The sequence below is a fragment of the Gavia stellata genome, chromosome 10 (assembly GCF_030936135.1).
Source record: "Gavia stellata isolate bGavSte3 chromosome 10, bGavSte3.hap2, whole genome shotgun sequence".
Classification (NCBI taxonomy): Eukaryota; Metazoa; Chordata; class Aves; order Gaviiformes; family Gaviidae; genus Gavia; species Gavia stellata.
The window spans coordinates 4,208,352-4,220,207 of NC_082603.1; the positions used below are offsets into that span (position 1 = coordinate 4,208,352).

At 50.0% G+C, this 11,856-nt stretch overlaps 1 protein-coding gene across 1 annotated transcript in view; it reads right to left on the reverse strand.

The window, feature by feature from the left end:
* The window catches only part of LAMC1 (laminin subunit gamma 1), a 70,814-nt gene extending 61,450 nt beyond the window's left edge, over window positions 1-9,364 (reverse strand). The window contains exon 1 of the mRNA XM_059822109.1: window positions 8,968-9,364. Within this exon, the coding sequence (XP_059678092.1) occupies window positions 8,968-9,364 (397 nt within the window). The remainder of the gene's footprint in view (window positions 1-8,967) is intronic.
* Window positions 9,365-11,856: the final 2,492 nt, after the last annotated feature.

Genomic DNA, 11,856 nt, shown 5'->3' on the forward strand with positions numbered 1-11,856 from the left:
AGCCTGTTGTCTGAAGATACGTATTAAGCAGTCAGCACAGGAGGGCAGCAGCAATACCATCCGCACAGGCCAAGAGGCTCCTGCTGGGACCCAAAGTGCAGGGAGATCTCAGTGGAACAACCCCATCCCGGGGACAGGGTAACCCCCCAAAATTGCACTGCCCAGGAACATCTCAGTAGCAGGGAAACAGGAGCAGGAAGAAGTGAAGCCCAGGCAGGCTGCAAGGAGCTTCAGAAAGGAGAAGAAAGGGAGAGGGGCCAGAAAACACAAGTAAAGCAAACAGGAGGTCTGCAAGCTTAGAGGAACCATGGCCTTAAGTATCAGATTCTTAACTAGTTCAAGCAGCTGATTCAGTGTCAAGAAGCCACTTGTCTGCATTACTTCAGCCAGGATAGTGGGACCCACGAGACCCGTGAAGGCAGCTAGAAAAAGCAGAGAAAGCGGCGGCAGGAAGGAAGGCACCAGCTGCTGTGACAAAAGAAAAGTAGGTTGCTGGGCCAACCCCTGCACCCCGACCTCCGCAGCCAGGAGGCAAGGCAGAGGGAGACACGCCAGATCCCCACAAATAAACCCTGTTTTTTTCAGAAGCCGGGAGGCAAGGGCAGCAGGCAGGGCTGCCTGTCCATGGCTGCTCCCCCGGGACCAGCCCCGCAAGCTGCCTGGAAGAAAATCCCACTGCAAAATCCCACCGGATGGGAGCATGTAAAGGACTGCAGATGAAAGGACTATAAATAATAATCATAATCAGAAGCGGACCACAGATGTCCTAGGACAAGAACATTTTCTTTTTACTCAGTCAAGCAGTCCCACTTAACACTGTGATACCAAGAAGCATCTGATGGTAGTTTTGTCATAAGGGACTGATTTTTCATTCCACTAATCTCAGTAAGAGATACTACCAACACAAACTGCGCCTTTCAGAGCGTGTAGCTTATACTCCACAACCTTGTACGTACAGCATAAGAAAGTACCAAGAAAACAGCCCATTTGTCCCTTTTGAAGAGGTTCAATGCAACCATTTGCTTAAAGACTCTGCGACACATTACCTTTTAATTCAAAGAAGGTTAGAAAGATTCACTTTACTGAAACAAAACGTACAGGGAAGGGAAAAAAAATATTAAAAAAAAAAATCTGTTCAGGATCCTTGATATTTTCCCCCCACAGAAAAAACCCAAAACAGCCCAAGTGCAACATGCTTCACAAGCAGCAGCTTACCGAGGTGGGAACAAGGTCTTTTCTGATGCCGAGTAGGTCGAGCTATAAAGCAGACCTTGAAAAAATTATTCGCAAGATGAAAGCAGCGTGCTTAGAACTGGGCTGGTGCCAACCCCAAACTCTGCAGCGCTCCCTTGGCCCTGGAGCACCCTAGGGAATGAAACAGTGGGTTTCAGGCAACCCCCTGGCAAGCCAAAGGCTACCATGTGCATTCAGTCACTGCCTGCTTGAATACACATGTGCTGGGGCAAGAACAACCCCTGTTATCAAGCAGGTTTTGATGTTTGGTAGGTTTTAGGGGGTTTTGGGTTTGTTTTTTTTAAGAGACTCCTCAGACGTAGCCGATCTTTCCATTACAAATGCTTAAGAGCAATGCAAGGGCCAAGTCTTCCTCCTTTCCACTTCAGGCTGTCGGTGGGGCCAGCTGCCACTCCTGACGCCATTTAACAATTCTGCACCCTGATCTTCCCACAGAGGCATCTCAAGCCACTGAGGATGAGCCTCCTGTAAAACATGGGACCCACCACAAAACCAAGTCAGATAAGCAGTTCTCCAAGCACACCAAAGTCTGCAACAGAGACAAGAACATTACAGAAAGCTGAAACCCTGGGTCTTTCCAAGATCTCAATATATCATCTCTACAAATGCTTTAAAAATCTTCCCCTTCCCCCACAAACACAACAAACCCCCAAACCAACCGTACAAATAAGGCCTCAAGCTATCTGGAAGTCTACCTCCCATGTACAAGATGGTACTAGCTTACCTACCAAAGGAAAAAAAAAAATCCAATAATAGTTTTTGGATACTATTTCTAAAAAAGGGAAATTTTGAAATTCTCCATTACTGAGCACAGCTGTGTTGTGTCAGAACTGCAGGCATGATTACCACTGGAAACAGCTCTTTGATGACTATCACACTGGAATATCTAAAACAAGTAGAAGCATGGAAACAAGAAGCGCTTTGCCACCCAGTTTCAAAACAAAATGCTGAAAAACACTGAATAATATATAAGGGGGTTGGTTGGGGTTTGGGTTGGGTTTTTTGGTAGAAGATCCCTCAAAAAGGGCTGGACTGGTAGAAAAAAGATTAAAGACTGAGGCTCATATATTTTTTTAAATTTAAATAAAATTACCTTGCCATTTCAGATCCTTTTAACGGTTGATGAGTTTTCACCATTTTCCAAGCTTCTACATCAGAAAAATTCTGAGAAATCATTATGTTTTACCTCAAAAGTACCTAACACACCCCACAAAGGCTAACAGCAGCTTGCACCTGCAGTCTGGCAGGCTACGAAAGGCAGCCTCTCATCTCAACATTCCCAATCCCATTTGACAACTGTACATGTCTGTAGTAGCAGCTCTGTAATCTCACGGCACAGTTGCTTCGTTAACAGCTGTCCTGAACCTCTCATCGATGCTGGTGTGACAGCCAATGTCACCGTCGTACCAGTATGCTGCTAAAAACCCCGACGTTACTCAAGGAATGCTACAAGCCACGAGAGCAATCCCAAGTGCATCCTTTGCAGACGGCTTAGCGTTAAGTGATTGTCCTAATCTTATGAGGAGTTTTAAACACAGCCAGTGATGCCACAGGTCCTCAACACAAGCATCCACATTTATCCCTCACTTAAAGCCTGTAAAGCTTGATTTGACACACACAGGGCAACTCTGTACCCGGGGAGAAAAAACCCAATATACTCCTGTTTGCACGAGGGGATGACAGACCCAGCAAGATTTCCGCAGTTTATCAGGAAACTATGAAACTAATTTTATTTTCTGACCAAAACACACTGTGGTAGCCACCAATAAGCAAGATTTCATGGTTAAGAGATGCATAAAAGAAGGCTGAAATGGTTCTTCTCAGGCAGTAGCTTACAAGAGGGGCCACAACCCCAGACTGAGCTTCCGAAGGTAATTATGAACCAGAGACGGTGACGTTAGACGCAGCAAGTTCAGTTTAACGCACCAGACCTCGTATCCCAGCTAACCCACAGGTAGAAAGCAGAGCCAGACAGTGAGCCTGCACGAAATCACTCAGCATGGTGTCACTGGCGGCACTAAATGATGAATTAGGGCCCCAAGGACACAAGCGGGAGGTCTCAGTCTGACAAAAGTTGTATGATTAAGGACAACGCTCACAGTCTTGTTTTTAAGAATTACAGTGAACTGGAGATCCGAGTTTCCCTTCCCATCCATCTGCACTGGAAATTATTTTCTGTACGTGTTGTTTGCAGAGCAATCCCGTTTTTCATTTCCGTGGGAAGCGGCAGCCTGGGATTTTCACTTGCAGACTCAGAGAGGCCGGGAGAGGCACCCGAAGCCTTCGGCTGTAAAAGAAATGCTACCTAATGCTACTGAATAAGCCAGAAATTTTTCAGCAAGCTAACAATTCTGAGCAGCAAATGAGAGTTTCCAAGGTTTAAACCTACAAAAGCAACATTTGACTGCGTCAAAACCAGCGATTAATCCTTCTAGCAACTCAGGGCAAGCACCACAAATAGCAGCTGTTTTTGCAGCAAAATACCGCACAATCCCAGCTCTCTCCATCCCCCAAAATAAGCACTCTGCCATGCATAGTATTCCCAAAGGCGTCACGCAGTGGCACCAGCATCCCAAGAAAGACGCAGGACAGCGGAGTTGGAGAAAACCTGGGAATTTAAAGGGTATGCGGGAAGCGATAAAGAGCTTTAAAGCGACTTTATATAACTGCACTGAACAACTGCTGGCCATTAAAAGTCCCGATCTCTTAACTACTCGTGTTGAAACCTGCAAAATGTAAATCAAGCCTTTGCGAGACCAACTAAAATAGAGTCCCCCCAGGGCTCCACAAATACCACGGCGAAGCCACTGCGGCGTGGGGCCGGCCCTTCCCAGCCCGGGCTCAACACGTCTGCGAGGGCTTCCCGACACACCCCGTAACACCAGCTGAAGTGCCGGAAACACTCTCCCAAGACGTTAATTACCATTTCTCAAGAGTTTTTAAATTGCAGCTACACTATGCAAAACTTCACGTGTGTCCGTCCTGCTTGTTCGCAGTTGGTTTCGTGGTGGTTCCCTGGGAAGGCAACGAACCGCAGCCTCGTAAAGTTTTACTAGGATAACCGGCAAACTAACAGCATCACTCTGCTGCGCTAAATAAAACAAAGCAACTGATTGCATCCCAGTGGCATAAACCACGTACTTAATTTAAGGCACATTTTATAGTCCTCCCTTTAAAAAAACAAAAGCTGCTTTTCTGTACAAAAAAAAAAAAATCTTGTCTGCTATAACCAACTGGCAAATTAAGCTGAGGCTGAACATAAGAACTGGCATCTTGCCTGGGTTTCCTTGTAAATGCCTTCAAATGGCAGTCATACCCCAAACTACGCTTCGTGGACAAAGTATATATAGCCAAGCATCATCGCTCTCCTCAAAGCCAAATAAAGGACTCAGCGGTTAGAAAAGGGGGAGGTGAAGGAGACGGGCAAACCATTTCTCCTAACAACCAGCAGCTTTTACAAGTTTTTCTTTCTTTTATACATACAAGATACCACCTGGCTTGGTGACAGGCATTCATACACTGGTCTACAGCAGGGATTTCAGAAGAATTCAAGAGCAGGAACACTCAGCTCTAACCACGGTCCATGCCCACAAACATAGCCGACATGTTTTTAACGAAGGCAACCAGCAATTTCAATTTTTTTTCTCGAAAGGCAAGCTAGCAGAGGGCTGCCTTCCAGCACCGAACACTGGCTCCTCTTCGCAGGCAATGAGAGAAGAGGTGGGAATTGGTCTTTCCTGCCTACCAGATTGTCCTGAACGCACCGTGGATGCCACCAGCATCATGGGTCAAGCACACCTCCTGTCCCTGCGGAGACACACTGTCCCTGCTGAGACGCAGCAGGCAGTCACCTGCACTGGGGAAGCCAGACCGGACTGCTCCTAGCTCGTAGGCTTGTTGATAAAAGCACGGCTGCTCTCAGCAGAGATGGGGCCACCCCACCACCATGAAACAACCACCAGCGTGCTGAGGACGCTGCCTCTTTGTCTGAGGATCAAAACACCAGGATCACGATAGCTGAAATGGAGCAGATCCGGGCAGAGAGTAGAAGTGGTAGGGAAAAATGAGAGGCGGCTCTAGCAGGGCCAGTTGGGAAGGGAATGGGGAGGTAGACGGTAAAAGTAGGTAAAAAAACGGTGTAGAAGCAGCGGAAAAAACAGCAAACACACAGAGATTAGAGCTGCAGAAGGAAGAAGTGAGAATCTGCTCCAAAAAAAGATACATCTGAAACAAGACAAGCCTTTGCCCAGCAACACCACCCAGCACCAAAAATACTCCATGCACCTCCACATTGCTTTTCCCCTTCTTCCAGTGTTCAAAGGAGCATCTTCAACACACGGCTTTGTTTTGGCGCGTTAGGAGTCTAACTAGCAAAGCCGTGCTAAAACGTACGCGCACAAAGCGCTGGGGAGATGCCAGAACTATCCCAATGCTCCCAGCAGAAGCAAACAGCACAGACTGTAAAAATACCGTGACGCTCTGGCTTCAAAAAAAGCAGATAACTAACTACATACCGTAATGTCTCAGCTTCCATCTTCTATTTAAAAGCTGGCACCGTTGCCCCAAAGTCCCTTATTCCTGGAATATACGGGAACATGCGGGAAGGGCATTGTTGGGAAAAAAAGACTGGCTGCGTCAAGTCTAAATTAAAAATAATTCAACCCGAGGAACTGGAAAACAGAGGAAGCGAAGGGACACTTTTAAGAAAAGTAGAAGAAAGGACAGAGCAGTGCCCCCCCCCCCTCTTGCCCACTAACCTAATTACCCAGACACCACCCTGCAAACAGGTTCAGCTCCCCCCCCTTCTGATTTACAGCTGCAAACTCATGTCTCCAAGCCTTTTGGGGGAGGACTCTTACTTAGGGGGTCTTAATACCCTCTCATCCAAAGAGAAACAGCTTTTATAACTCCAGATGTTCCTTGTGCAGGGACAGGTAATTACCCCAATTCCCCTCTCCCCAGGGAGCACCCTAACTTCTGGGCACAGATCTCCTTTCCAAACACCACCGGGATCCGAGCCTTTAACTCAGCAATAGTGATCTGTGCTGTATTTTTCTAGATCAGGCTCTTTGCTAGCATCTAGTCCCAAAACTAAATGTTTTCAAACTTGTTTTGAACCGTAAATTGTAAGAAGATTGAAAGAAACCCACATTCACATGTTGGCAACAGACCCGCAGTTCTTATTGCCCTTTTGAAGGCTCCTCCAAAACGTTACACTGACCTACACAGACCGAACATCACTGGGCGTTAATCAAGACATCCCAAACTGCCAAAAAGTCAGCGCAGGGCAGCATTTACATGCTGAAAGTCCAGAGCAGACGCTGCCAGTCCTGAATGGGTGCAAAGCAGCGCTAACCATTCAGGAAACCAGTGCTTTTAGAAATAAAGGCGGCTGCGGCGTCAAACAAGGATACGGGCTTGAGCACACAGCCTAATCCTCGAAGATCATGCAGAACTAACTGCATAAAAGGGCTTTGTGTCCCAGAATGCGTTTACATCCTACCGAGTACGCAAATACTTGTCAAGCCTTTTGCCTCTTCCCTTACTGAAGTCAATAATTAGGTGTCCTGCAGACCGTGGTGTGCCGTGGGGAACAGCCCAGGGGCACACAGAATCCAAACGCGGCACCCAACAGCTCACGCAAACAGAGATGGTTGAAGACTTCACAAGAGTAGAGCAGAGCAATGCTGCAGAGGAGTTTGGGGCATGTGAGACTAAAATGGCACTTTTTGGGACTCAGCAGTTCTTCAACATGCAATGAGCTGAGCGATGCATACAAAGGCATACAGGAATGTTTACTGATAGCACAGCACGTGCACAGATAGCTTAATGCTTTGCTGTTAGTCTTCTTAAAGCTACCTCCTGCCACCATCACCGTGCCCATAACGAGCTTCCAGTTCTGAAAAGGCTTTACACTACAAATACCCCACTCAAAAACCTAACTGGAAGAAAAAGAAACAAAAAACACACTCAAATACCTGAAAATCAGCCAGGCAGCTTCTTCCTAAAAAGTTGTACGCTGCTCTAATAATATGCCAGAGCAAATTCACAAAGTTACAAGAGCGTGTGAACAAACCCAAAGCCCAAGTGATTAGCAATGATCACGTTGCAATGCTACAGTATTTTGAAGATGCAGTTGTTTTCATCAAAGAAACATTGCACATTTCTTCAAAGCCCAGGACACAGCACACTGTTTGTTCCAGTATGTCGGAAAACCATCATTTTTCAAAGAACACCCATATGCATACGGGTGCACAAACTCAAGGGCAGCAGTAATACAGACGTGCCTATAAACTAAGTTTTACTTTGATAATGAAGAATGACGATGACTTTCTATTAAAAAAGAAGCTGAGATCAAACCTTAGCGTACTGGTTTTTCAGATAAAGAGGCCTTAGTAACTACCTCCCCTCATCCAAATGATTACGTATGCTTACATGGTATATTTATTTTGAAGCTCCTAAGGCAAAGAAACACTTTAGGGCGGTGAGACGCTCCCAGCTGCTGGGGCAGACGGATGCAGTCAGCAGGCGACCCGCAGTACAGGACTGAGCGCCACCATCTCCATCCCACGAACGCGGGTGGGAGCTTTCACACAACCTGTCCTCAGGTTGTGAAACCCAAGATCCAGCTCCCTGACCCCAACGCAACTTTTTTCCTTCTAATTACACCAAAAGAGAGATTCATTAGTGATGCTAAAACTTCAGGTTTGACAGCGGCTCTTAAATACAAACCGGGGACAGTTACGCTGAGGCTTTTCTAATTTTTCCTTTATTTAATGATGCGAGGATATAAGCTGTGGTTTTAACTTTCTGTAGGCTAGCTTGTCTTCCAAACCAATTACCCTTTCTCCATGCCAGGACAGCTTAAATAACTGAATAAACAGAGGAAAAGAAAAGCTCGTCTACAAACCCAAGCGAGAGCTAAAAAACTTTATCCCAAAGGAACCTCTGGGAACGCCAATTAACCAGAGAATTCTCCTTCTCCCTTTTGGACACGATGTTCTGCAGTAATGCTGACTGCTCTCTGACAAACCTAGTCCACGCGGTGTTTAGTATTTAAAAGACGACGCTGCCCCGGTGTAAGAGAACACAGAGCGGACGTGCCCTCGCACACACACGTTTCCCTGTAGTGCTGGCCGCTTCTCAAACCAACCTCTCCCGCCCGAATCCCAAGCCTGCTGCCTGGAAGACTCCAGGATCGGAGGTTCCCGGGCCGAGACACCGCACGCCGGAGCGAAGGCGGCCCCTCGCAGCGCCGGCCCGCTCCTCTCACACGGACAGCGCAGCCAAGGCAGCTCCGCAAGATTCCTTTTCGCTTTGCCTCTGTGGAGAAGGCTGAAATTCAAGTTCATAAGGCGCTGCTGCGCAGCTATGGTGATGACTAAAGGACGTGCCGGCAGCCGAGGGGTGAAGAGCCCGTGTCCTGCCCCGCACGACCGAACCCCCGGGCTAAGGCGACCCCACTCGCGACCGGGCGGCAAGCGTTTGCTCGAGAGAAAGCGGATCCAGCCGGGACCGGGCGCGGCCGGCCTCTTCACACCCACCCCCGGGGCCTAGCTACAGCCGCCCCCCACTAACGCCAGCCCAAGCCAGGACCCAGCGAGCCCCGGCGCGGGGCGGTCCCTCAGCCGCCCCCCCCCCCCCCGCCCGCTGCCGCGGCCTTTGGCGCCGTTTTCCCTCAGGGCGACGGCGCGGGGGGGGGGGGGCCCTTACCCAGGTGGAGGGTGAGGTTGACGGCGGCGGGGTGCTGCACGCCGGCCAGCATGGTGCGGCTCTGCCACCAGGTGGCGTCGGCCGGGCTGTTGTAGTCGGTGAGGAAGGCGGCGCCGTGGCGCAGGTGGGGCTGGGCGGCGTCGCAGAGGTGGCAGGACTGGGTGACGCCGGTGACGCCGGTCTGCACGCAGTACTCCTCGGCCGGCGTCCCGCACGTGTGGGTGGCCAGCACCGTGGCGTTGAAAGCGGCGTTGACGAACTCGGGCATGCAGCGTTGCGGCCGGCCGCTCCGCTCCTCCGTGCACTCGTCCATGGCGCCGCCGCACCGCCCGGGCAACCACAACCACAGCACCGCCAGCCACAGCGCCCGCGCCCGGCGCTCGCCGCCTCCCCCCATGGCGCTCCGGCCGGCGGCGGAGGGGCTGGCCGAGCGGCGCGGAGCCGGCGGAGGGGCTGGCTCGCTCGCTGCCTGCCGCCGCTCCGCGCCTGGCCGCGGGCTGGGCTGGGCTGGGCTGGGCTGGGCCCGGCCCCGGCGAGGCGAGGCGGCGCGCGCGGCCGGGGGCGGGGCCGCCGGCGCGGGGCAGGCCGGGAGCGGAGTCCCGCCGGCGGAGCGGGCGCGGGCGCGGGCGCTTTCCCCTCCTCGCGAGCTTAAAGGGGCGATGGCGGCGGTGGGGCCCGCCCCGAGGAGAGGCGCCCGTTTCCCGCCCGCTGCCTGTCTGCGCTGCCGCGCCGCGGCTGCCGCTGGGCCCCCGGGAGGGGCGACCCCCCGTGACGGGGGGCGGCCGAACCTCCCTCACAGCACCGTTGGCATCGCCCGTCGCAGGCGGGAATGCCCCCCCCATGGCGCCGGGCCCAGTCACCGCCTCTGCCCTGTCAGAACCCGGCAGAAGCCGCCCGTTTCTTTACTTTAAAGGCTTTTCACAGGGAAAAAAAATGGAAGTTTCTCAAGAAATGTGAGAAAATTGATCGCGCTTTGCCAGCTGGACTGTTCTGAACGCGGCCCGTCGCGTGCTGTCCAAGGGCACAGGCCCGAGAAAGAACGTGGGTCTGAGGGGACCTCTGTTGCCACCGCAGCTTCTTTAAATTTTAATGAACCTATAGCTATTTTCTTCTCTAAATCCAGGTCTCTGCGCTGCTTAGAGGCATCCGCTCTGTCAGAGATGGCCAAAGACTGGGTTACGATTTTTAGCTATCGCCATAAGAGCACCCTGTGACTTTTCAGGTTGAGGAATTGTGTTAAGATTAGTGTAAAATCCAGGAATCGTGTAAAGCCAAAACTGCTTTTACAGGAGAAAGTGCTTCCCCAAGCCTGCTCAGGAAACAGGAAACCTCTCTGTAAGATAGAAGCCGATGCACGAGTCAAGGAAAGGCTTTGTAATCTCAGTGTTGGTTATACTCCGAGAAAGCCTGACTGCAGCCTCTGGCCGAAAGAGCAGAAAAAATACAGTCTGTTCAGTGAAAAAGATGCACTTTCGTTTTCTGAAGTAAACACACGTGCTATATAGAAGTCAACCCTTTGCTTTGTACATTAAGAGTGTGCGTGAGACTACTCACAAGGTCCGCGTGCTTGTAAGCGAGCCTGGAAAATACCCTGCTGCTGGTAGATGTTGTTATATTTGGTGCCACACGCTGGAGCGGCAATTCCTCTATTTGCCTCCCCAGCAGAGGTATTAACCTCGCCATGATGAGATAGCCTCTGCCGAGAGTCCCCCGGACGCCCTCAGCACCAGCAGAAGGGACACGGGTGCGTTACAAAGTCATCGCTGCATCGCTATCGTTCAGGCTGGAATTACACATCTCCAGCGGAAAGTTTGATTTCCACCACTTCCCCCGCTCCTTTTCCTCGGTTTCTGAAAACCAGCCGGCTGCTGCGAAAGCGATGCTGAGCTTGACACCATCAAGGCAGAAGCTCTGGAAACAGCGCGCTGATGGAGCTTCTCAGGTTCAGTAACGGCCTGGTTGATGCCTGCAGTTGCAAGTGGACACAGCAGGGCAGGCACCGAGGAACGAGGAACGAGGGAGCGGGCAGCCTCGTGGAGCAGATCGGTGGGAGGGAGGGAAGGGTTAGGATAGAAGTGAGAAGGGGGCAAGGACTCTGAGCAGGATCGGAGGGTATTGCCACAAATCCTGCTCAGCGGAGCAATGGGATCGTCTGTCCACGTGTAGGAGGTTCCTGTGGATAATAAGAAAAAAGTTCAGCTTCATGCAAAATTCTTGAGTTTAAGGATACTCAGTTTTAGTACCTAAAAACACTAATTCACATGAGTTTTTTAACTAATCATTTTCCAACATTTTAAAGTATGTGTGTAGAACCATCCTCAACAGTTTATGTAAAGCCCCCCTGCCATTTCCAGGTTACTGATTCTAATAAACAAAGCCTGGGAAAGAGGTATCTGCTGATATTTGCCGTCAAAATCCACTTCATACTCGTAACTGCAATTTCGTCTTTGACATACATATTTAAAGTACTTGGACGTACAAAGTGATGCAGTCCTATTTCGTTCGGTAAACCTGTCCTCATCTAACTAAAACCAGAATTAAATCTCATATCCCTATAAATACATGACTTGCACTTTCCTTTTAATGTCTTCGCTGCTGAAATACTCTATCGAAGCATTGCAGCATATTCCCCACAAACCCATTTCCTTTCCAACACAGAAAAAAGCATCCTCATGTAAAAGAATCATGTCTTAAAAGCGCATAACGCAGATAACTTAGAGTTCTAGCTTTGCAATGCTTAGGGAGTGAATAATAGTATAAATACCTTGGTCCATAAATTCTTACGACTGGAAACTCCCACGAAGCGGAGTGAGTCATCCTGTGCAGCAGGAGTGGCCTGAAAGGAAGGAAGGACTGTTTGATAGATAGGATGGGCATGACAACGAACCT